Source organism: Myxocyprinus asiaticus, chromosome 31 (assembly GCF_019703515.2).
Source record: "Myxocyprinus asiaticus isolate MX2 ecotype Aquarium Trade chromosome 31, UBuf_Myxa_2, whole genome shotgun sequence".
NCBI classification, from domain to species: domain Eukaryota; kingdom Metazoa; phylum Chordata; class Actinopteri; order Cypriniformes; family Catostomidae; genus Myxocyprinus; species Myxocyprinus asiaticus.
In genome coordinates this window covers 8685121-8710562 of record NC_059374.1, presented here as the reverse complement: position 1 = coordinate 8710562, position 25442 = coordinate 8685121, and the positions used below count along the sequence as shown (strand labels likewise).

Sequence of the window (25442 nt, the reverse complement as noted above, 5' to 3'; positions counted from 1 at the left end):
TAAATGTTTCAGATCATCAAACAAGTTTAAATATTAGTCAAAGATAACACAAGTAAACACAAAATGCAGTTTTTAAATGAAGGTTGTTATTATTAAGGGAAAACAAAATCCAAACCTACATGGACCTGTGTGAAAAAGTGTTTGCCCCACCTGTTAAAACATAACTGTGGTTTATCACACCTGAGTTCAATTTCTCTAGCCACACCCAGGCCTGATTACTGCCACACCTGTTCCCAATCAAGAAATCACTTAAATAGGACCTGCCTGACAAAGTGAAGTAGACCAAAAGATCTTCAAAAGCTAGACATCATGCCGAGATCCAAAGAAATTCAGGAACAAATGAGAAAGAAAGTAATTGAGATCTATCAGTCTGGAAAAGGTTGTAAAGCCATTTCTAAAGCTTTGGGACTCCAGAGAACCACAGTGAGAGCCATTATCCACAAATGGCGAAAACATGGAACAGCGGTGAACCTTCCCAGGAGTGGCCGGCCGACCAAAATCACCCCAAGAGCACAGCGACGACTCATCCAAGAGGTCACAAAAGACCCCACAATAACATCCAAAGAACTGCAGGCCTCACTTGCCTCAGTTAAGGTCAGTGTTCATGACTCCACCATAAGAAAGAGACTGGGCAAAAATGGCCTGCATGGCAGAGTTCCAAGACGAAAACCACTGCTGAGCAAAAAGAACATTAAGGCTCATCTCATTTTTGCCAGAAAACATCTTGATGATCCGCAAGACTTTTGGGAAAATACTCTGTGGACTGACGAGACAAAGGTTGAATTTTTTGGAAGCTGTGTGTGTCCCATTACATCTGGCGTAAAAGTAACACCACATTTCAGAAAAAGAACATCATACCAACAGTAAAATATGGTGGTGTTAGTGTGATGGTCTGGGGCTGTTTTGCTGCTTCAGGACCTGGAAGACTTGCTGTGATAAATGGAACCATGAATTCTGCTGTCTACCAAAAAATCATGAAGGAGAATGTCTGGCCATCTGTTCGTGACCTCAAGCTGAAGCGAACTTGGGTTCTGCAGCAGGACAATGATCCAAAACACACCAGCAAGTCCACCTCTGAATGGCTGAAGAAAAACAAAATGAAGACTTTGGAGTGGCCTAGTCAAATTCCTGACCTGAATCCTATTGAGATGCTGTGGCATGACCTTAAAAAGGCAGTTCATGCTTGAAAACCCTCCAATGTGGCTGAATTACAACAATTCTGCAAAGATGAGTGGGCCAAAATTCCTCCACAGCGCTGTAAAAGACTCATTGCAAGTTATTGCAAACACTTGATTGCAGTTGTTGCTGCTAAGGGTGGCCCAACCAGTTATTAGGTTTAGGGGGCAATCACTTTTTCCACACAGGGCCATGTAGGTTTGGATTTTGTTTTCCTTTAATAATAACAACCTTCATTTAAAAACTGCATTTTGTGTTTACTTGTGTTATCTTTGACTAATATTTAAATTGTTTGATGATCTGAAACATTTAAGTGTGACAAACATGCAAAAAAATAAGAAATCAGGAAGGGGGCAAACACTTTTTCACACCACTGTATCTCCCAATCAGAATGTTGTAGAGACATGGGGCGGGCTCATGTCGCTTGGGCTACCAATCAGTCTTTAAGTATCATCTTGGAAATGGCGTAGCCACACCCAAGCAACCACCCCCATAGACTTCCATTCAAAATGGCTCAGAAGGGTATTGTCAGAACAGAATTTTGTAGATACTTGGCGACTGGATCTTTTGAGGCAGGTTAGTAATCAGCCAATAAGAATCTCTCTGGTCACTGGCTAGCCACACCCTAGCAACCATTTAGAGCACCCTAGCAACCAGCCCTATTGACTTCCATTAAAAATGGCTGAGAGGGATATATTTGGATCAGAATGGACTACAGACATGACAGTTGGCTAGTTTCACTTGGGTGAGCAATCAGTCTTCATGTATCCACTTGAAAAACTAATTAGCAATGCCCTAGCAACAATTTAGAGTACCTTAACAACAAGCCCCTTTGACTTCCATTCAAAATGGTTGAGTGTGAAATCTTTGGATCAGAATATCCTAGAGAAATTACAATTGGCTTGTTTTACTTGGGTGAGCAATCAGACTTCAGGTATCATCATGGAAACTAGCCACGCCCTAGCAACCATTTAGAGCACCCTAGCAACCAAATCCCATTGACTTCCATTCAAAATAGGCTGTTGTACTTTTTGTCCACCAGAGGGAGTCCCACGACAAGAAATGTCTTCAAAGAGTACTAACAGTTAATACTAAAATATTTTGCCATTCAGCCACTCCTTGTAAATCAGACAAATAAATTAATAAATTTACAACTTTTTTATTCTTAATTTCTCCTTTGGAAGAATAGCTTCTGTTTGTCAGTTGCTTTGGATATAAGCATCTGATTAATGAAAAAAGGTAATAACAGGGATCGCACAAGGTCCTTAAAGTGCTTAAATTTAGCTTTTCGAAATTTAAGGTCTAGAAAACCTGAAAAATCGGCTTGTTTTGTGGAAAAAGTGCTTGAAATTAAAAATGGAATGTGTATGCGATTTGTACAAATTATAAAACAGTCATTAAAGTCTATAATGATATTTGTAATATACCCCGCAGGCAGGACACAAACCGCCCTTGACTGGAAGGGCTGTGTGACTGACAGCACAGCTGCCTTCTACCTTGAATTAGTGTTAACAGTGGAGTCCCCCTCCCTCACCCTTTTACAACTACCACTGCGGTGGATTAATTTTATAAAAGTTTAGTGATATTTTCATGCTCAGATTCAGTTGATTTTGTGTGCTCATTTTTGTTAATCGGCTAATTTGAACCTTAGTAATGGTCATAGTTTAGATAATTATCATGCCTGGTTAGTGTAAATTCAATCCAGCATAGCTGGACATTGACTCTTTATTATGGTTAAGGCTCTTGCCTGACACGAGCAATGTACACAGAGCTTGTTGTAAGTTATGCAAAAAAGACTAAGGGCTGAATTTCTCAAGTTGGATCGTCTTCAATTTGTGACTTTGTGGGACCTCCATCACTTGCAAGAGAACAGGTAAGAATACGGAGCAGTTAAGTTAATACTGTGGGTGCAGTAGTCATGTGACACGTCTATACTCTTAAAGTTGTGCAGCTTTTTCAACAAGTAGTGGAGTACCATCAGTGTCAAATTACTACATCACGTTTAAGTGATATTAATTTATAATGTGTTCCTAGTGATGGGTCGTTCATGAAAGATTCGTTCACAGTAAAATCTGTGCTCATCTTTCTTTCATTTTAAAAACATTTGGGAAAAAAACATGCACTTCCATTTAGCTATTTATATTAATACATGAATGTTTGTATTATTTGTATGAATTCATCTCATGTCACATGGATTGTTATTAAAATATTTGTAGTCTGTTCAAGTGTTCTTGTATTTTGCAAGAATTTATTCATGTTCCTATGGATTATTAATATTAGTTGGAGTCCATTTTAAGTGCTCTTATGTATTTTGCACTAATTCCGTGTTGATATGAGGAAGGTAGATATAGCCAGGGAACTAATGGCTGTTCTCGTTGGCAGCAAACTGGCATGATCAGCATTACTATGGAAACAAACACGGCTTCCATGGCAACGCATATTATGCAAATCAGCGACACATGAACTCAACAGAGAACATGATGACAAACAAAAACAAACCAGCGGACTCACCGAGACTGAAAACAGATTCCTCACATCTCATTTCTACATCCCTTAATGGTCATCATGGAAAGTACTTAGCCATGCCCTAGCAACTATTTAGAGCACCATAGCAACCAATCCCCATTGACTTCCATTCAAAAAGTCTGAGTGAGATATCTTTGGATCAAAATGTCTTAGAGAAATGACAGTTGGCTTCTTTTACTTGGGTGAGCAATCAGACTTCATGTTTCCACTTAAAAAACTACTTGGCCACGCCCTAGCAACCATTTAGAGAACCCTAACAACCAAACCCCATTGACTTCCATTCAAAAAGGCTGAGAGTGATATCTTTGGATCAGAATGTCCTAGAGAAATGACATTTGGATTCTTTTACTTGGGTGAGCAATCAGACTTCATGTATCCACTTGAAAAACTACTTAGCCATGCCCTGCATGTTATGTAGTGCAATAAAATGTTTGCCCTAATATCAAAGGTCTTTCTAGAAAAAAATAAATTATGATCCAATGTGAATTTTGCTGATAAAAATATATGATCGTACCTGGTAACATGTGCATGTAAAATGGCAAGAAATAGCATTTTAGCTTAGCGTAAAGTTGACAATTTACACAACGTTTATTTCTATTTCTTCTGCTCCAAACTTACTTCAAACGTACTTCTCTGTCTGCTCGTATGAATGTAACACATCATAAGAAAGTGTTTCACCGCTGTTCAAATGCACTTTGGATTGCATTAATTATATGTATAAATGTTTTCCATCTGAAAGGATACATATTAAATGAAACAAATGACAATAAAATGCAAAGTAATCTCTTCAGTAATCAAAATACTTTTTGAATGTAACTGTATTCTAATTACCAATGATTTAAATTGTAACTGTAGTGGAATACAGTTATAGTTTGTATTTTAAATACATAATCCAATTACATGTATTCCGTTACTCCCCAACACTGCTCATATCTAGGAATCTTCCTGCCACCTCCACAATGGCCTTGATTCTATCATATTTCTTTTTTAGCTGTGCTGCAACATTAATGGCGTGGCAGATGAAGACCACGAAGTTCACTTTGTTCACTACTAGTGTATCATCATCTACTTTACACTTGTGAGCACAAGCACTCTGCATAGGTATGGGGCCTTGGGACTGAGCCAAGGTGTGTTACTGTCATTTTGAACTGCTTTTCTTTGAGCCATTCCACTAGAATTCCTGTTGTTTGTTCCCGCCCCCTTTACTTTCTTTAGTGCTTCTGCGTATGAAACTTTGCAAATTATCTTAACTCTCTGGACTGCTCTAGCTTCTCTCTGCACTACACAGCCTCCATACGCAGCACTGTGCTCGCCTCCACAGTTACAACATTTAACCTTGGCATCCTTTTCACATTTTCCATACTTATGTTGGCCTCCACATCTCGCACACCTTAGCTTTCCTTTACACTGCTGTGCTGTGTGCCCCATTCTTTGACATGCTTTACACTTGAGTGGTTTGGGAATGTATTCCCTCACGCTGTAATTCATGTAGCCAATTTGTACTGATTTAGGGAGGGTTTTCTCTAACTGAATTACCACCAAAAGTGTTTCCTTCAGTAAGCCATCCCTTTTAATTTTAAGTATTGTGGCATCTATTACTTTGCCTCCTTGGATCTCATTTTTAATGTCTACAGCAGACATACTCAATGGGACTCCTGAAATTACTCCTCTCAGCTTTGCCATTGCTCCAGGGATGTGAGCCTTCATCCTTTCCCCCTTAAAGGAATAGTTCACCCTAAAATGAAAATTTGCAGTTAATTTACTCACCCTCGGGCCATCCAAGATGTATATGACTTTCTTTCTTCATCAGAACAGGATTTAAGATTTTTAGGAAAGTATCCCAGGTTTTTAGCTTCATCCAATGCAAGTGAATGGACACCAGTTTTTGACGATCCAAACAGCACACTTAGTCAGCATCAAAGTAATCCACACGACTCCCACTGATCAAGTAATGTCTTCTGAAGTGAATCGATACATTTGTGTGAAAAACTAATTGCTAATTAAAACTTTATTAACTTAAAAAACTCGCTTCCTGTAAACACTGAATGCCTCACGTCACTGTCGTGTGATGTCATCACGTTGGCTTGTTCACATGAGAATTCAGAAGTTCCGCTCTGTTCACCACAGAGGAACATACTTCACACAAGATTTAGGTAAACTCAAACAGCTACAGAGAGCTGGCGGAAGCGCCATCTTCTCAGAAAATATGCATTGATGCATTTGTGAGAAAATCAAGACAGTGGTTGAGAAAATTGTGTCAAAAGTCATGTGACACAAGTAGTATGGATTTGGTATGGATTTGTTTAGTGATGATGTAAAATTTGTAGAACAGATTGTATTTATTTGTGAAATATGATATGTCTTTTACAAATATAAAAAAGGAGTTCCATATGAGCACATGTGTTAAAGCCAGTGGTACACGACAACTACCCTTCATTTTCTTTCAAATGTCACATTGTATTGCAAATCGCTTTCTATTTGTTTGAGAGTCGAGATTTTCTTTGCAAAGCAGATTGTGTTTATTTGCAAAACATTCTATTTGTTTGTTTAGTTTTGGCACTAAATTAGCTCGATACAATTTGCAAACATCAAGGTAACTTATTTGTTTTTAGCTGTCTGGAAAAGTTCGCTATGGTGAGGTTCATAAAAATGGTTTGGTGTATCTTCATGATTTTATGATGATGTATACTATACTAGTATAGTACATAATTTTTCTACACACCTTTTTCTTCAGGGAGGTAGATTACGCTAGCTAGCTCATTAAAACTCACATAATATATGATTATATTACTTATTAGCTTTTATTTTGTCAATAAATATCCTATTTAGCTAGTCTGGAAAATGTTACCTTTCTGTGTGTTTGTCTGGTGGCGTGCACAGCCCCTCAGCTAAATCTAATCTTTAATGGTAAATCTCTCACCTTTTTCTCTTTGCTTTCCATATTCTGACATGTGTGGAATCAGAGTTTCTTTTTGCTGTCTCACTTGGATAGAGTTGCATGTGGCACAGCTGCTGACAAAAATTTAAATCATCTGTGATGCCTGGCCAGAAGACTGCCTCACGAGCCTTTCTCAGGCTAGCCTCAATTCCAGAGTGCCCAGTGTGGATTTTTTTGTAGAAAGACAGGGCGCAAAGCTTCAGGAATGAGAATCCTCTGTCCTTTGAATATCAGGCCACTGTCCCATGCAAGTTCTTCCTTGTATGTACAGAAAGGTGGCAGCAAGCGGTTGACTGCATGTTTGTGGTTGGGCCACCCATTTTTAATGCGAGCATGTAGTTTGTAGAACAGCAGGTCTTTGGCAGAGTGGGTTGTGATGGTTTCCAGTGTCCTTCTAGAGATGCTGATGCAGCTGGAGTGGCTTACTTGTTCAAAGTCTTGTGAGGTTAGGCCCATTGCATAGACAGATGCTGGTGTCTGCAATTGTGTGTCATGCTCGCTTGAGGCGTTCTGGAGAGAAAGTCAGTGATATGCAAATCCTTGCCTGGTTTGTACCAGATACAACAGCAGTATCGCTGTAGCCTCACTAACATCCTCTGTTATCGCTTGGGTGCTGTCAGCAAGGGCTTTTTGAAGATTGCGTCAAGTGGCCTGTGATCACTATGAACAGTAATATGCTCTCTTCCATGCAGATATTGGTAAAATGTATCACAAGCAAAGACAATGGAGAGGCATTCTTTCTCTATCCGTGCATATTGTTGTTCTGTTGGGGTCAGTATTCTGGATGCAAATGCAACAGTTTGTACATTCTGTAGGAGGGCTGCCCCTAAGCCTCTCTCGTTGGCATCACATTGCAGAGTGACTTTCTCTTTGAGGTCATAGTATTTAAGTTTCAGGGTAGTGAGTGACTAAATACTTGATCTTATCCAGAGCTGCATCATGCTGTTGTAGCCAAGTCCATTCCACATTCTTGTCTGTCAGGTGTCTGAGAGGTTCACATATGTCTGACAGATGGGGTAGGAACTTTGACAAGTAATTCACAAACCCCAGGAGCCTCTGGAGGGATTTTACATTGGTAGGTGTCTGCATGTTCTGTATTGTGGCTATTTTCTCTGTGTCAGGGCTTAGGCCCTCATTTGTGAGGAGGTGACCCATGTATGTCACACTAGGGAGCTTTAAACTAAGTTTCTTTTTGTTTAGCTTCAAACTGACTTCCCTAGCTCTCTGTAGCAGGGCTGAGATATTCTTATCATTATCTGCCATTGCTTCTTTGGTAGTGTTGCCGCACCCATAGACGAGAATGTCATCTGCAATCACGCCGACTCCTCTGAGGCCCTGCAATGCTTCATGTTGTCTACTTTGGTACTCTTCAGCTGCTAATTTTATTCCAAATGGCATCCTGAGCTACCTGTATCTTCCTTCAGGTGTCCTGAATGTGGTGAGGTAGCTGCTGGTTTCATCCAACTTTATTTGCCAATAACCATTTTTGAATCTAGAACTGAAAATATTTTTGCATTTGCTATTTCTGGAAGGATCTCTTCAAATTGGGCATTTGGTAGTGTGATCTGAGTAAAGCTTTGTTCAGCGGGATGAGGTCAATGCAGATGCGTAGCTTGTCATTCTTTTATATTACCACCATATTGCTGATCCACGGTGTTGGTTCCGTAACTTTAGCGATAACCCCCTTTTGTTCCATTTCACGTATGGCTTTGGTGACTTTTGATTTGATGGGAATAGGGACCTGTCTTGGCAACTGCTTCACATGCTGGACTGTGGGGTCATCATCAAGGTGTAGCTCCCCTGGGAGGCATCCTAATCCGTCATCATACATGGAGATAATTTCTTCTGCTGTGCTGGGTGCATCTGCAGCAGGTGCCCATTGTGTGTTTACATTATGTATCACATGGTTGGTATTTACTTGGAGTAAATTGAGCTTCTGGCAGGTTTCAGCTGAAAGCAGCGGTATCTGTGATGTCTCCATTACTTGAAATCTGAGGATGTATATGCGTCCTTCATGGTCTGCTTTGAGGTCACATTCTCCATTTGGCTTAATTAGCGCACCATCATACAGCTTGAGTGTGGCTTTGCTGGGTATTAATGTTGGATTGCCATCTTGCAGTAGGCGTAGGAGGTCATGAAAGCCAATTACATTGACTGTGGAGCCTGTATCTAGCTGGCACTTCAAGGTACAATAGGGATCATCATTGAATGACTTGTCATTGTGTGGGGCCAGCTTCAGGTTGATGAACCATTTATTTTGGTTGGCTTGCATGCAGTTTATATGTGAGATGTACCACACTGCATCAGCTTGTTCTTTGGACTGGCTATCCTCCTCCACCAGATTCAGTGATGGTCTGTGTTGTCTTTGTTTACAAACATGTGCAAAATAATTCAGTTTGCCACAGGCTTTACAGGTTACTCCATATGCTGGGCATTTGCATGCAGTGATCCACAGTAATGACAGGAATTGTTATGTTGTCTCTTTTTGTGATCCTCAGCTATGTTTGTCTGTCTGTACCCCTGCCTGCCACATTCAGAGTAGTTTTCATGTGAAGTAAAGTTGATGGCGTCTTCCCGTTCCGCTCCACCTATTTTCTGTATCTGCAATTGTGCCTGTTCACTAGCGCGACACATGTCCATAGCCACAGCTAGTGTGAGCTTTGGTCCCCATAACATCCATGCTTGCACGCTTAAATCCTTTGTGCCTATGACAAGCCGGTCGTGGATCAGCTCTTCTGTCAATTCACCAAATTCACATGTATCTGCTAATTTCCTTAGCTTGGCTATGAACTGTTCCGCAGTCTCACACTGAGTTTGTTTACAGTCATTAAACACAAACCTTTCGTAGATCACGTTCCTGCATGGTTCAAAATGTGATTGCAATGCATCCAGTACTTTAGTCGGATCCTCCCTGTCTGCCAATGGCATGTGTAGGTGGCGTTGGAGCTGGTGGCATTCCTTTCCCATTACTGTCAGTAGTGTGGCAACACGAACCTTTTTGTCTTTTTTTTTCCAGGTCCGTGGCAATCTCATAGTTTTTCATTGCGCACAAAAAAACATCCAGTTGCTGTATGCATCACCCTTCATGTCCATGGGTTCAGGAACTGGGATAATGTATGCCATAGCTGCTAATCTGATTTGACTGTACGAGGAACAAAAGTTAAACAAACACGTTGTCCGTCCGTAGACACACTAATTACTTGCTTGGTTGACTTGAGCGGTCTTTGTTGGTTCTGACTTCTGACGCCATGTTTTATGTTCAGCATACACAGAGACTCGCCTGTAATGTGTTAAACAATCTTCTTTATTCAGCAGCATATGCGCTACATCCTTCATGTAGCTGTGACTCTTGTACACTAATTTTAGTTGTGTAGCTCCCACCTTACCATAGTTCAATGGCGCCATCTATTGGCTCAACTATATCATTACAACTAGGATTTGAAACAGATTGTTCACTTTATATTATCATTGAAACATTTCAGTGTTGTATGGGAAATATATGTTTTAGCTGGTGTACAAATATTATGTTTGGTGGTACTATGGCACCTTAAGGTATACTGTATGTACCATATTCTTCTTCCAGTAATGGAGATCTTGACCCTTGGATGAGTTGTGGAGTGACAAAGAGCCAACAACGAGTACGACCCACATTCAGTCATCAAAACATGGGCTTTGGGATTACAGTACTTCAAACAGTTAATTAAACAGGCAGCAAGTAAACAGTGACCATTTGGAGTCATCATCTATACACACCCTGCTAAAGAAACTACTTAAAATGATAGTTCACCCATTAAAATTCTTTCATCATTTACTCACCCTCAAGTCTTTCCAAATCCATATGACTTAATTTCTTCTTTGTAACAGAAAGGAGATATTTTGAAGAATGTTGATACTACTCTAGTCAATACAATGAAGGCAGACAGTGACTAGGGTTCAGCAGAAGAAAGAAAGTCATACACATCTGGGATGGCATGAGGGTGAGTAAATGAGATAATTTTCATTTCTGGGTGAACTATACCTTTAAAGGAATATTCCAGGTTCAATACAAGTTAAGCTTAATCAACAGCACTTGTGACATAAGATTGCTTAAAAAATTTATTTTGTCTCACTGAAGGTTACAGTAAGGGACTTACAATAGAAGTGAACTGGTAACATTTTTGTAGGATTAAAGGCAGAGATGTGAAGCTTATAATTTTATAAAAGCATTTACATCAAATATTCTATTAACTTGTTCAGGCAATTATTTGAGCTGTAATGTTGTTTAAATTGTTGTTTTTACTGTCATTTTGGGTTTAAGATTTTACAGCATTAGGTCAACATGGCAACGAAGTTGTAAAATTGGTTATAACTTTACACTGAAAAGGTTAGTAAGTATTTTTTTTTCCACACTAAATTCATCATCACACATAATGCTTACATCTTGTAGCTTCACTTTTGAAACGGTGAGTATTTTAACATTTATGGATTGGCTCCATTCACTTCCATTCCATCATTGAGGTAATCACATTATGCCGCAAATGCTGTCGATTAAGATAAACTTGTATTGACCCAGAATTTTCTTTTAAACCAACCAAAGCTGGTCAAGCTGGTCTGGTTTGCAGGGTTTAGAGGGGTTTTGGGCACTTGTCAGCTGATCAGGCTGAGACCAGCTGGCTGACCAGCTGAAGACCAGCTGGGCCAGCTAAGATCAGCAAACCAGCTTGGTTTGGTTTATGCAGTTTTTTCAGCAGGGTACTTAAGGGAAAATGGACAGATGGCTCTGAGATCAAATTAAAGTCATTATTCACTGAAAATCTTCCCATCCCCAATAGCTCTCAAATGTCCCGCTTTCACATTTTCAAACTTAGGACATCGGAATCGGATATGAGACATGCAAGATGTTGTTGGGAGTCATTCACATTTAACCTGATTTTGCTGCCAGTTTGTTGGCCAAGTTTACACAAATGCAAATACAAAAGCTGGCACATGGCTTAAAAAGACTTTGATAATTGTGCACAAGTTGTATGTATTACTTTTATGGAGCTTGACAGCCCCTGGTCACTATATGCTTCTGATTATGGAAAAGATCAACATTCAAAGAAAGGCATATGGGTTTAGAACAACATGACTGATGAATTTTCATTTTTGGGTGCACTTTTCCTTAAAGTATTCCATCCAAACATTACCTTGACAGTGACTACGATTACATGGACACCAGAAAGCGGCTTATTGTGAGAAAATGGCGTATTGCGAGAAAGCAGCATTCCGGTGTTATGGATCGTCTGGGGACTGTGTTAACTGGGGATGAGCATGTGCATGTGAATAATTTTACTTGCCTTTTCAGCAGATTCATTCAAGACTATTTGCACACTGTAAAAAATGCTGGTATCATTATTAAAAAGAGTTGTTTCATCAGTGTCTTTTCTAATGAATTTGACACAGTTTAAGAGTGATTTTAACGGCTTAAATGATTACCAATGTTAACGTGGGACATTGGTCTGCTTTCTGGTTGTTCATCAATGTCAGTTCTAATAAATTTGACACAGTTTTAGAGCGATTTTAATGGCTTTACATGTTTGCCCATATTAACGTTGTCGCAGATTTTGAGGAAGGACCCAAGATGCACGATGGCAATGAAAGGTGTTTTATTAAAACAAAACCAACAAAATACAAACTAAACTCTGACAAGGCAAGACAACAATTAAACTGAGAACAAACCAACTGGGGGTAACTGGAAATGACAACACGACTAGACTGGAAATAAAACACAACAATCTGACAAGGAAGACAAGACAAAGGAGAGAATATAAGAAGGGAAGGAAGGACTGATAACAGGTGCTGCCCATAATCACAAGCAGTGCTAATAAGACAATGCTGATTGCACTGCTGAGCAACACCTGTGGGAAACATGTGGACAACCTGAGAGATTGGTGGAGGAAACTGTCACAATCCTGCCAAATCAAGAATAAAACAAGACCAAAATGGCAGGATCATGACAAGGTTCCGGAAGGAGTCGGGTTGGCAACACTGGGGTTTGACTGGAGCAGAGATGGAGGGAAGTGATGTAGGATCAGGAAGTGAACTGGAAATAGAGGATGAATGTTGTGGTGGAGAAAGAGGAGGTAAAAATGGAAATTGGACAATTGGAAAAGGAAAAAAATTTGGAGTCAACTTTCTGGATCGGATAGTGAAAGGGAAAAACAGCAGGACAAAAGGAAGAAGGAAGAGTATAAGGTACTGATAAAATTCATGTCAGATAATACAAATGAATTGAACCCATTGAAAATAACTAAAGCACTTGAAGCGATCAGGAAAATTGAAAATGCGAAAATGTTACGGAACGGAAAGTTGCTACTTTTTTGTAAGGATAGTAGACAACAAAGACAGGTACTAGGTTTAAAGACATTAGAAGGACAAAAAGATTTTGTGTACACTGTTGGAAGAAAATAAATGGATGAAGGGAGTCATTACAGGGGTTCCAACTGATGTCTCAGAAGACACAATCAAGAGAAGTTTAACAGGGGCAACAGTGGTAGATGTCAAACTACTGAAATATATCAAAGAAAAAGAAAGGCTGGATAGCCTTTCTATAATGATGCAGTTTGAGGAAGAAAAGCTACCAGAAAGAGTATTTCTTGGGTTCATAAGCTATGCTGTTAGACCATATGTTCCCCCTCCGCTTAGATGCTATAAGTGTCAAAAGTACGGACATGTGGCAACTGTTTGTAAGGGGAAGCAGCGTTGTGGAAGGTGCAGTGGAGAACATGAATATGGAAAAAGTGGACAGGATGTGAAACCCAAATGTTGTAATTGCAGAGGTGAACACAGTGCTGGCTATGGTGGATGTCATGTAAGGAAAGAAGCAGTGAAAATTCAAAACATCAAGTTTTTGGAAGGGTTGACATACACAGAAGCAACAAAGAGTGATAAGAAGGTAGATCCAAAAGAACATAGGCCTACGCAAGATGTTATAACTAGAACAAAAGAAAGTCACAGTTGTAGCAAGGTGAATGCAAATACGATGCTAGTAGACAAAGTGTCATTCATTGCCTTTATGGCAGAGGTAATAAATTGCTCTGCACAAACAGAAAGCAGAACAGAAAATATTAAAATCATAATTAGGGCAGCAGAAAAGCATCTGGAGGTAGAAGAAGTGACTGTGGAACAAATATACGAGAAAATCAAGATGCAGAATACAAACTCTCAAACAGCATGTGGTGGATTGTAATGGTTTTTACAATATTACAGTGGAATGCAAGAAGTCTAGTTGCTAATGGGCAGGAGTTTAAGACATTTGTTGACAATTTTGAAAGTAAACCACAAATTATATGTATACAGGAAACATGGCTTAAAACGAATTTAATCTTTGTGATACAAGGATATACAGCAGTACGAAGAGATAGGGGTGTTGGTAATGGTGGTGGAGTTGCTACATTTGTACAACAAGGAATAGGGTTTAGAACAGTGCAGATAAATGAGTATGAGTCACTGGTGGTTGAAGTATGGGATGAATCACAGAGTATAAGAGTAATTAATTTTTATAATCCATGCGAAAGATTAAGTAGAGAAACTTTAATGAATGTTGGGGGAATAGGAGATCATAAAACGATATGCTGTGGGGATTTTAATGCTCACAGTACACTATGGGGAAGCACATATACTGATCAGAATGGAAATGCGGTAGAAGAAATGTTAGAATGGAAAGAATGAATATGCTTAATTGATGGAAGGTATACAAGGGTGGATGTTGCACAGGGACGTAATTCAGCAATTGATTTGACGCTTGCGTCTCAAAGTTTGGCAAGGAACTGTGTATGGAATGTTATGGAAGAGAGCACAGTAGGGAGCGACCATTTCCCCATAAGCAGTAAAATTGGAATAGATCTAAAAAAAGTTGAAATAGAAGAAAATCCTAGATGGAAACTTAAATCTGCTGATTGGGAAAACGTCCAAGAAATAAGTGAGTCAAGAATGTTAGCAATAGACATTTCAGTAGAAGATGTTGATGAATTGAATAAGTGCATAAGTGATGTTATTTACAAAACAGCAACTTAAGTAATTGGGAGAAGTAGAGGGAAAAGGAGAAAGAAGACTGTACCGTGGTGGACAGAAGAGTGCAATGAAATTATCAAAAAAAGGAATAGAGCACTTAAGAAAGTGAGGAAATCATTTTGATGATTTTTTTGAATATAAAAGAGCACAAGCAATTGTTAGGAAAACAGTTCAGATGGCAAAAAAGAATCATTGGAGGAATTTTTTTGATGAAATTGGAAAAGAGACAGACATTAATGAAATATGGGGAATGATAAGAAAGATGGGAGGGATCCAACCCAGTACAGAGATACCTGTTCTAATTAGTGAAGGAAAAAAAGTTATATAAAATTCTGAAAAAGCAGAAGTGTTGGCTGAAAATTGTCAAGGTCCACAGTAACAGGAATATATCATTAGAAATTTGGTTATCTAGAGAAAACAAAATGAGAGAAAATCAAAATATTTTAGAGCAAAGAGATGTAGATGAAAGCATAGTGGATGAAGCTTTTACCATGTATGAATTAAATCAGGCACTTGTAGGGGTGAGAGAAACTTCTCCTGGCAAAGATGAAATATGCAATGGAATGATTAGATATCTATCAGATAAGTCAAAGAATATTTTATTACATCTTTTTAATAGAGTGTGGAAGTTAGGAAAGCTTCCCTCCTCTTGGAAACATGGCATAATTATTCCAATTGTAAAGCCAGGGAAAGATCATTCACAAGTGACAAGTTATAGACCAATTGCGTTAATGTCTAACCTTTGTAAATTAATGGAAAGAATGGTAATGGTTAGACTGACTTATGTCCTGGAATCAAAAGGTCTTTTATGTCAACATCAGAGTGGTTTTAGAAAAGGAAGAAGCACAACGGATGTAATTTTAAGTTTAGAATCTGATATAAGAGGCTCAGGTCAATAAAGATGTATTAATTGGAGTGTTTTTAGATGTGGAAAAAGCATATGATATGATGTGGAAGGAAGGACTTTTAATCAAACTGGGTAATATGAATATTAATGGAAAAATGTATAATTGGATTAAGGATTTTTTAATTGATAGAACCATTCAAGTAAGGGTGAATACATCATACTCAAAGATATATGCAATTGAAAATGGTACCCCCCCCCAAGGTAGTGTTTGTAGCCCTATATTGTTCAACATTATGATAAATTATATTTTTAACAGTGTTGGGCCTGGGATTGAAAAATCGTTACATGCAGACGATGGTGCTTTATGGAAGAGGGGTAGAAATGTGTCGTATGTAGAAGAAAGCATGCAGAATGCTATTAAAGAAGTAGAAATGTTGGCCAATAATTGGGGATTTCGATTATCAGTGGAAAAAACTAAAGTAATGTGTTTTTCAAAAAAAAGAGGAAAACCACACCTATCAAATTAAAGTTGATCAAGAACTGAAACAAGAGTCTGTAATCAGATTTTTAGGTATTTGGATGGATTCAAAAATAACACGCATCAAAAAGATAATAGATAAAGGTAAGAGAGGAAAGGAATGTTTTGAGGTGTTTGGCAGGTATAGTCTGGGGTGCTGACCGGCAGTCTCTGAAAAGAATATACTGTGCACTCATAAGGTCTACAGTAGATTATGGGAGTATGATTTATGGAACAGCCTCAGCATCTCTGCTTGATAAAGTAAATATAATACAAAATCAAGCATTAAGAATATGCTGTGGAGCATTTAAAACATCACCTGTATCAGCTCTACAGGTTGAAATGGGTAAGATGCCGTTGGAGTTTCGTAGGTTAAAACTGAAATTGGTATACTGGGCAACTGTGAAAGGGCATTCAGAAGTACATCCAGTTAAAAAAGAATTAGAAAATTGCTGGGAACATGAATATATAAATCTGAATAGTTTTGGATGGAAAGCAAATAAAGAGGCTCATCAAATTGGAATAAGTAACTGTGATGTTTGCCCTTCTGTAGTATTGCCAGCAACACCCCCATGGCTATTCCCAATGCCTGTAGTTGACTTAACTTCTAGTGAGTATAAATGATAAAAACAGACAAGAACCTAAAGAAACAATATTACATAAATATTTGGATCAAAAATATGTATCAGTAATTCAGCTATATACAGATGCATCTAAAGATCCTGAAACAGGACATATAGCATCAGCAGTGTATACACCAAGGTTTAGGAACAAAATAGCAAAAAGAACATCTAATCATATATCAGTCTATACAACAGAAATGCTTGCAATATTACTGGCTCTTTGGTGGGTGGAAAAGATCAAAATACCTGAAGTGGTCATATGTTCTGACTCTTTTGCAGCAATATTAAGTCTAAAGAGTGGAAAATCATCAACTAGGCAAGACATTTTATCAGATATTTTACAAAGTTTGTTCAGAATACATCAAACAAGAACAGTTATCTCATTTGTATGGGTACCTGCTCATATAAGGGTAGAAGGAAATGAAGTGGTGGATCAAATAGCAAAACAAGCATTAAAACACTCAGACATAGAGTTGAATGTTCCAATCAGTAAATTGGAAATAAAAGGGCTAATTAAAGGAGCTGTAAAGGATATGTGGCAAAGAAAATGGGACAGTGAGAATAAAGGACGACATCTATATAATATTCAGAGAATAGTTGGGAGTGAGAGGAGAAGTTTTGGGAATAGAAGGGAAGACAGTATAATATCAGGGGCAGTGGTTGCTCAGCGGTAAGACAGTATACTATAAGGGGTAGTGGTGGCTCAGTGGTTAAGGCTCTGGGTTACTGATCAGAAGGTCAGGGGTTCAAGCCCCAGTACTGTGAAAAAAAAGAATTTCACTGTATATGTGCAAATGTATAATGTGTGATAAATAAAATTATAATTAATTAAAATGATCATATCTCAGAACTAACATATGTTTGGAAAACATGTATCCAGATGTTGTGTCAGAAACAGTCAACCTTTTTAATAAAGGTTATGACAATGAAAGACTACAACTTATAGAAGCACTTAGAGATATAGGAGTTAATCAGCTTTCACTGCAGAATTTGTTAAACAAAGATACAACTGTAAGAGTGTTCAACATTTTATTTAAATATCTCAAAGACACAGAGTTAATGATCAGGATTTAAGATGTACATGTAGTTTGTTGGTTCCCTTTTTTTAATGTATTTATTATTATTATTTTTTTATGTAGTTTTCCCTCTACATCAATGCTCCACACTCCATCCCAGTAGGTGGCGGAATATGCACCAAAAGCTGGTTTGCCAACCGCCATAAAACGTTGGGACATTGGTTTGAATGGGAACTGGCTATTACACTTGTCAGAGCCGTCAATCACAAGTGGAATTATTTTATTTGCAACATTACAGCATCATAGGCTGAAATGTGTCAATAATATACTTTCAGTGGCTTTTATTTCTTTATGATGAATAATGATTTGAATAAAAATTAACATAGTGATAAATTAATTAATCCTGGGAAGATGGTCTAGTGTAATGCTGCATGCCATTTAACTCAGAAATGTCAGATTTCCCAACTTCCTACTAGGAAAAGTGCAATGGAACACCACTTGAAGTCAGAATTCCAACTGGGAAACTCATGCAGAAATTTTCAACTCCAATTTTGCCAAGATGTAGGTACACTACATGATGTCACACAAACATGTCGGCACCCAGGGAGATATACAAAGTAAGTGATAAACATTCACTTTTATTAAAGGTGCTGTAAGTGATTTTAGCCGTTCTACTTCCACGAGACTGAGCCGTTGGATTAGATTTTTGTTTGCTGTTTACAGAGTCTAGAGCTGTCACAGAGACAGGTGAAATATCTTACAAAACTTATTTCAGGAATATCTCTCAGGGAGTAGGACAATTTTTTGCATACCTTTGCATGAAAACAAAATCGCTTACAGCACCTTTAATTAAATATTGTTTAAATATTAAAAGATTGTTTATCAATTGGGTTGCTAGGAGATATCTCCTCTGACGGTCAAACCCATGCTAAGCTAATGGGATTATTACAGTTTTGTTTCCTTAAACGTCATCTTCCGAGCATCTGACAATGGAATACCTTCAAGTAGGGATATCTCACATCTGACTTCAATGGAACGCATCATTAGTCCTACTGGCAGTACACATTGTGACCTGGGTTTAAATCCAGGTCAAACAGGATGCATTTGTAGCTTTGCTTCAGTTAATGATGTATTTTTTTAACAGGTCTAATGAAAACGATTTTGTAAAACACACACACACACACACACACACACACAATGTATCTTATTGTTTTAAATAAATAAATATAATCTATTGTGTATATAGTATAATCTATTGAATTTTCTAATTACTAAGAAAAAAAAAAAGTAACTATGTTGTCCATAGTTAAGAGGCTTTTAAAGATATTTCAAATGATTTAAGATTGAAAATCTTAAGATTTTGCCAAACAACAAATTCATTATGTTTCTGAATAACTTTCTCATGCTTTTTCAGACTATCATTTATTTTCACCCATTTGGCCTTTGTACTCTCCACAAAAGAAAATGTACTGTTCTGAAAGATCACCTTTTGGCAGTGTCATGGGTAGTCATAAACATACATCATTTTCATGCACAGAAAAGTAAAGGATGCTATTATAACAATTTCAATCAAAATGCAGATGCTCACAGGGGATTTGACCACATGTTGGCTTGTATGGTTATCGAACATTAGACCAATAAGCCTTTCAATCAAAAAGGGAACAACCTTTTTTTTTTTTTTAACTTGATCAAGCTGTTATTTTTAATAAAGAAGTAATTTAAGAGTAAAGGCCTATTATTGACACATATCAGCCTATGATGCTTTAATGTTGCATTAAAATAAAAGAATTCCACTTGCAATTTACTGCTCCAACAAGCGTAATCTCCAGTTCCCATTCAAACCAATGTCCCACGTTAACACAGGCAACCATGTTACCCTGTGAAACCATGTTAAAATGGTTTTCATGATACCAAAAAAAAAAAAAAATAATTATAATGTGCAAAACGTCTTTTCTTTGCTCCTTGGCAATTCACATTAAATGAATGTGCTGAAAAGGCAAGTAAAATTATTCACGTGCACACGCACATCCCTAGTTAACACAATCTGCAATTGATCCATAACACCTGTTTACATGCACTGTATAAGCGGCATATTCTTTGCTCCCATATACATGCGGCTCGATCAGAAAGCAGCTTTCTCCACAGCAATGTAATATTTCCTCGAAGCTTGTGTAAATAACACACATGGTATCCGAGTTAGACTTTGCTATTTTAATCTCCTTTCCTATGCTTTATTTCCAGATATTGCAGAGTTGTTTCTGTGTTTGTTTTCGTAACTTTCTATCATGACCTGCAGCGGAACTGCACTGCAATAGTGGGGTTTCCCTCTTACAGTTGTGCTCAAAAGTTTGCATACCCTGGCAGAAATTGTGAAATTTTGGCATTGATTTTGAAAATGTGACTGATCATGCAAAAAAACTGTCTTTTATTTAAGGATAGTGATCATATGAAGACATTTATTATCACATAGTTGTTTGGCTCCTTTTTAAATCATAATGATAACAGAAATCACCCAAATGGCCCTGATCAAAAGTTGACATACCCTCGAATGATTGGCCTTGTTACAGACAAACAAGGTGACACACACAGGTTTAAATGGCAATTAAGGTTAATTTCCCACACCTGTGGCTTTTTAAATTGCAATTAGTGTCTGCGTATAAATAGTCAATGAGTTTGTTAGCTCTCACATGGATGCACTGAGCAGGCTAGATACTGAGCCATGGGGATAAGAACTGTCAAAAGACCTGCGTAACAAGGTAATAGAACTTTATAAAGATGGAAAAGGATATATAAAAAGATATCCAAAGCCTTGAAAATGCCAGTTAGTACTGTTCCATCACTTATTAAGAAGTGGAAAATTCAGGGATCTTTTGATACCAAGCCAAGGTCAGGTAGACCAAGAAAGATTTCAGCCACAACTGCCAGAAGAATTGTTCGGGATACAAAGAAAAACCCACAGGTAACCTCAGGAGGAATACTGGCTGCTCAGGAAAAAGACGGTGTGGTTGTTTCAAGGAGCACAATACGACGATACTTGAACAAAAATGAGCTGCATGGTCAAGTTGCCAGAAAGAAGCCTTTACTATGGCAATGCCACAAAAAAGTCTGGTTACATTATGCCCGACAACACCTTGACACGCCTCACAGCTTCTGGCACACTGTAAGTTGGAGTGACGATACCAAAATAGAGCTTTATGGTCACAACCATAAGCGCTATGTTTGGAGAGGGGTCAACAAGGCCTATAGTGAAAAGAATAACATCCCCACTGTGAAGCATGGTGGTGGCTTTCTGATGTTTTGGGGGTGTGTGAGCTCTGAAGGCACGGGGAATCTTGTGAAAATTGATGGCAAGATGAATGCAGCATGTTATCAGAAAATACTGGCAAACAATTTGCATTCTTCTGCACGAAAGCTGCGCATGGGACACTCTTGGACTTTCCAGCACAACAATGACCCTAAGCACAAGGCCAAGTTGACCCTCCAGTGGTTACAGCAGAAAAAGGTGAAGGTTCTGGAGTGGCCATCATAGTCTCCTGACCTTAATATCATCGAGTCACTCTGGGGAGATCTCAAACGGGTGGTTCATGCAAGACGACCAAAGACTTTGCATGACCTGGAGGCATTTTGCCAAGACGAATGGGCAGCTATACTACCTGCAAGAATTTGGGGACTCATAGACAAATATTACAAAAGACTGCATGCTGTCATTGATGCTAAAGGTGGCGATACACAGTATTAAGAACTAAAGGTATGCAGACTTCATTCCCCCAGAGGGCAGTGGTGGCTCAGCGGTTAAGGCTCTGGGTTACTGATCAGAAGGTCAGGGGTTCCAGCCTCTGTACTGCTAAGATGCCACTGTTGGGCCCTTGAGCAAGGCCCTTGACCCAATCTGCTCCAGGGGCACCATGTCATGGCTGACCCTGCACTCTGACCCCAGCTTAACTGGGATATGTGAAAAAAAGAATTTCACTGTATATGTGCAAATGTATAATGTGTGATAAATAAATATAATTAATTAAAAATTTCATTTTTTTTCTCTGTTGCCATGTTTTGTTTTATGATTGTGCCATTCTGTTATAACCTACAGTTGAATATGAATCCCATAAGAAATAAAAGAAATGCGTTTTGCCTGCTCACTCATGTTTTCTTTAAAAATGGTACATATATTACCAGTTCTCCAAGGGTATGCAAACTTTTGAGCACAACTGTACATAAAACTCCAGGATTACCTCAATGTATGAGCGTATATACGCGAAGGTGAAGGACCATTGATATTTTACATTGGTGTGTATTCATGGGTATAGTTGAAAGTGTATGTGCTTTTCTCAATGTACTCCGAGAAATGTTGATTTCTTTCTGCTGAGTTAACTTTTTGTTTGGCTGCACATAGATATATATATGTATATAGATACCTTATTAGCAGCTGTTCCAATGGACCACTATACACTGGCATGTCTGCCTTATTTGAAAGGTCAGGAGCTTTCTGTCAACACATGAAAGTATGTGATCTGCAACAGTCTGGAGTCTTTTCCAGTCAACTTTCACATTATCTGATTTTCCGAAAACTTTGGGCAATATTTTAGGTGATATAAAAATTCCAAATTAAACTGAATATTGGTAAAACGCTCTTATAACATTTTTTGATAATCAGAGCATTGTCTGATGCTGGAAGCTTCAAAAATATAAGCGGTGGTACTAGTGATCATAAACACAGTGTGGCAGATGGGTCATAACCATAAAAGAATCTAGCTTGAAAATCACCCATAATAATTTGATTTTACATTATTTTTATTTTTTATTCAAATCATAAATTTGTTTTTAAATCTAACATCCAAAATACAATATTACAGCAACAGCATAGTCATATTACTACACAGTAAGTTGTATTTATGTATAGAACTTTTCAGAGTTTTATAATAGTAAGTTACTGTAAATAAACCTTACTTGATGCAATGTCCCAACTTTAATTCTAAAACAGTTTTTTGTTGTTGTTGTTGTTGTCTTTTTGTTGCAAATTGCAAACAAAGTCCTCAATAAATGAACAGCATGGCAATCATACTGAAAATTAGCACCCAGTCAGTCAATTAATTACTTGATGAACTGTTTCCACGCAAAAGCAGTTTATGCAGCAGTCTGAGGCATCTCCTTCATTCACTTGCATTCAAACAGCTCTCCTTGTTGACCGTACCAAGATGGCACCACGGTTGACTTATCCAAACCATGGAGTGATCCAAACCAACCGAAAAAGGCATCTATGGATGTATAACTATGGGGCTGCATCATTTGATGTTTGTTATTGTATGCACACTCTTCAAAAACCTGTTAGAATGCCATTTATGTTTACATGGCCAAATTAAGACATGTTCTTGAGGAGAAACCTGGATGTTAAACCGCTTTCTCTTAATCCCTTAATCGTAAGGAAATCAGCATTCTTGTTTGCATGACCTTTCAGAATGCTGCTTTCTGCAAAAACGCTGGAATAAACTGTTTTCTTAAGTGCATGTAAATGTGGTCGTTGTCTTCATTAGATTTTAGGACAAATTTATCATCTTTTAGAGGTCAAACTTTGAAATGGTCACTGAAATTAACTGGACCTAATGCCATCACTGATAGGAGATTCATGATTTAAAATATTTTTTTCACTCTCCATTCTCTCCATACTTAACCACATATCTTCTGTACTTTAAACAAATTGTTTACACTCCTGTATGTACTGGTATTGTTGTCTGAATTTTGCAACTTTCTAATGCCAATAATAGTGTGTTTGTACATGCCATTATAAAAAAACAAAGCAACACAAAAATACAACACAGAATAAATGCACATGAATGGAATTAACTAAATGCGTCCTATTTCTGTCCGTCCTTGATCGTCTCTCCACTGTGATTTAATGAAAACTCATAAACAGACAATGAGCAATAAAGTAGTTAGCAGGAGGCGTGCATGTGTAAAACAGAGATTGTACCACATGTAGACAGACCTGCAGGACTCCTCCAGACCTGCATTCACTCGCTGGCAGCTCCTGCCTCCTTAAATTGCAGTACCTAGACATTATCTGGTCTGTGGTGAGTTGCCTCCTGCTAATATTATTATTAATATCACAGCCAGAGTGCAGGGAAAGTTGTTCTGTGGGGTTGGGGAAGGTCATGAGGGTTAGATGAGAGAGACGGGATGGACGATGATTCAGAAGTCTTTGTTACGTAAAATATCAACAATTCAGTGTTTTATGGTAGTGTATTAAAGTTTTGTGTTCATTTGTGCTCAGTCCAGAGCCCACTGTTCTTTTGACTACTTAGATTTATTACATAGACTGAAAGTAACTTAAACTTTGCTGAAAATAAAGGTGAAGTTTGTGTCACTAGTGTCCACAAATGGAATTGCTAAAATAAGGACTTTTCAACAGGTTTACCAAACACTCTCCCTATCTGCCATGTGTCAGACAAACAGATAGTCCAGACCCAAACTCACACTACTGGTTGAGCCATTGTTTCCTACCTGGTGTCAGAGAATCACGTTACAATACCTACGTTATACATACCTAGTGAAACAGGTATTACAACAACAAAGACTTTTATTCACTTTCATACAAATCACAAGTAAAACGGCAGATTATCAGTACTTAAGCACTTACATTTTGCTCTGTTCCTCACACAATACTATTTTGACATCTAAACACTTTAAACCTATGATGGACTGGCCACCTCTCCAGGGAGTTTCCCTGCCTTCAGCCTGAGACAGCTGGGATAGGCTCCAGCTCCCTACATAGGACAAGAGGCTATAGATGGATGGATGGATAAACGCTTTTACTATAGTGCATGACTTGTAAGGTGATACATTTTAATGTTTACATTATATATACAACTACATTTATTAGCTTGTTCAAATGTGATCAAATTGCATGGTTCAGTAGCTCAACTAGAGCGTTGCACTTTCCATGCAATGAATGTGGCATTGAAGCACCACAAAATGACATGGTTGCTTCAACATTTATATTTTTCATGTCACATTTGCACTCGTGCTAGCTCACCACAGATTCTTTCCTGTCAGGAGAAATTGCATGGATATCGTTGGTGATCTTTGCTATGCATTGTCAGTTTATATCTGCAATTTTGACTATATTGAGACAAAATCAAGTGTGCAGCAGAAGGGCTGAAAAGTGTAGTAGTGAAAAAAAATTTGTTTTATGGCATCTGATCTTTTATGTTGCCATTGTTTATGTTCTTGTATTTTATTCTATTGCCATTCAATAAATGTACTAAAGGTACATTTCTGGAGGCTATCTAACATTAAAAAAAACAAGTAAATAAAAGGAGGCTTTTACATGTGCCAGATGTACCAAATGCGCACTGACTTACAGTATAGCTCTCACTAAATAATTCTATTTTATTTTTATTCAATACAATTTGGCATTTATTCATGAAAATATTTATTTATAGGATTTTACAATATCATAAATTCAAGAGGTACTCCTCTAAATGACATTTTTTTTTTTTTTTATACATATATATTAACAATTTGTTATTGATTCCAAATACAAATTTAAACAAACAACACAAGAATACACAGAATCAACTTTTAACAATTATGTGATTGCAATTCCAGATAATTGCCCCACTTCTTCCCAAATGCACCCAAACTGCCCAGCTGTCTATGTGCCATCTCTTCGAATGCCACCACAGTGCCCAGCTTGGTGCACCACTCATGAAATGAGGGCGCATCAGTCGACTTCCATCCCCTTTGCATTACTTGCGTGCTGATCATCACGCTG

General features: G+C 38.1%; 1 protein-coding gene across 2 annotated transcripts in view; it reads right to left on the bottom strand.

The window, feature by feature from the left end:
- The window catches only part of LOC127422212 (uncharacterized), a 48257-nt gene that overhangs the window by 13352 nt on the left and 9463 nt on the right, over nt 1-25442 (bottom strand). The window contains exon 1 of one of the 2 annotated variants that reach the window (XM_051665549.1): nt 6623-9969. The exons of the other annotated variant lie outside the window; for it this stretch is intronic. Within the exon in view, the coding sequence (XP_051521509.1) occupies nt 6623-6643 (21 nt within the window). The 5' untranslated portion in view covers nt 6644-9969. Of the gene's footprint in view, nt 1-6622; nt 9970-25442 lie in introns of those variants that run through there. 2 annotated transcript variants of the gene reach the window in all.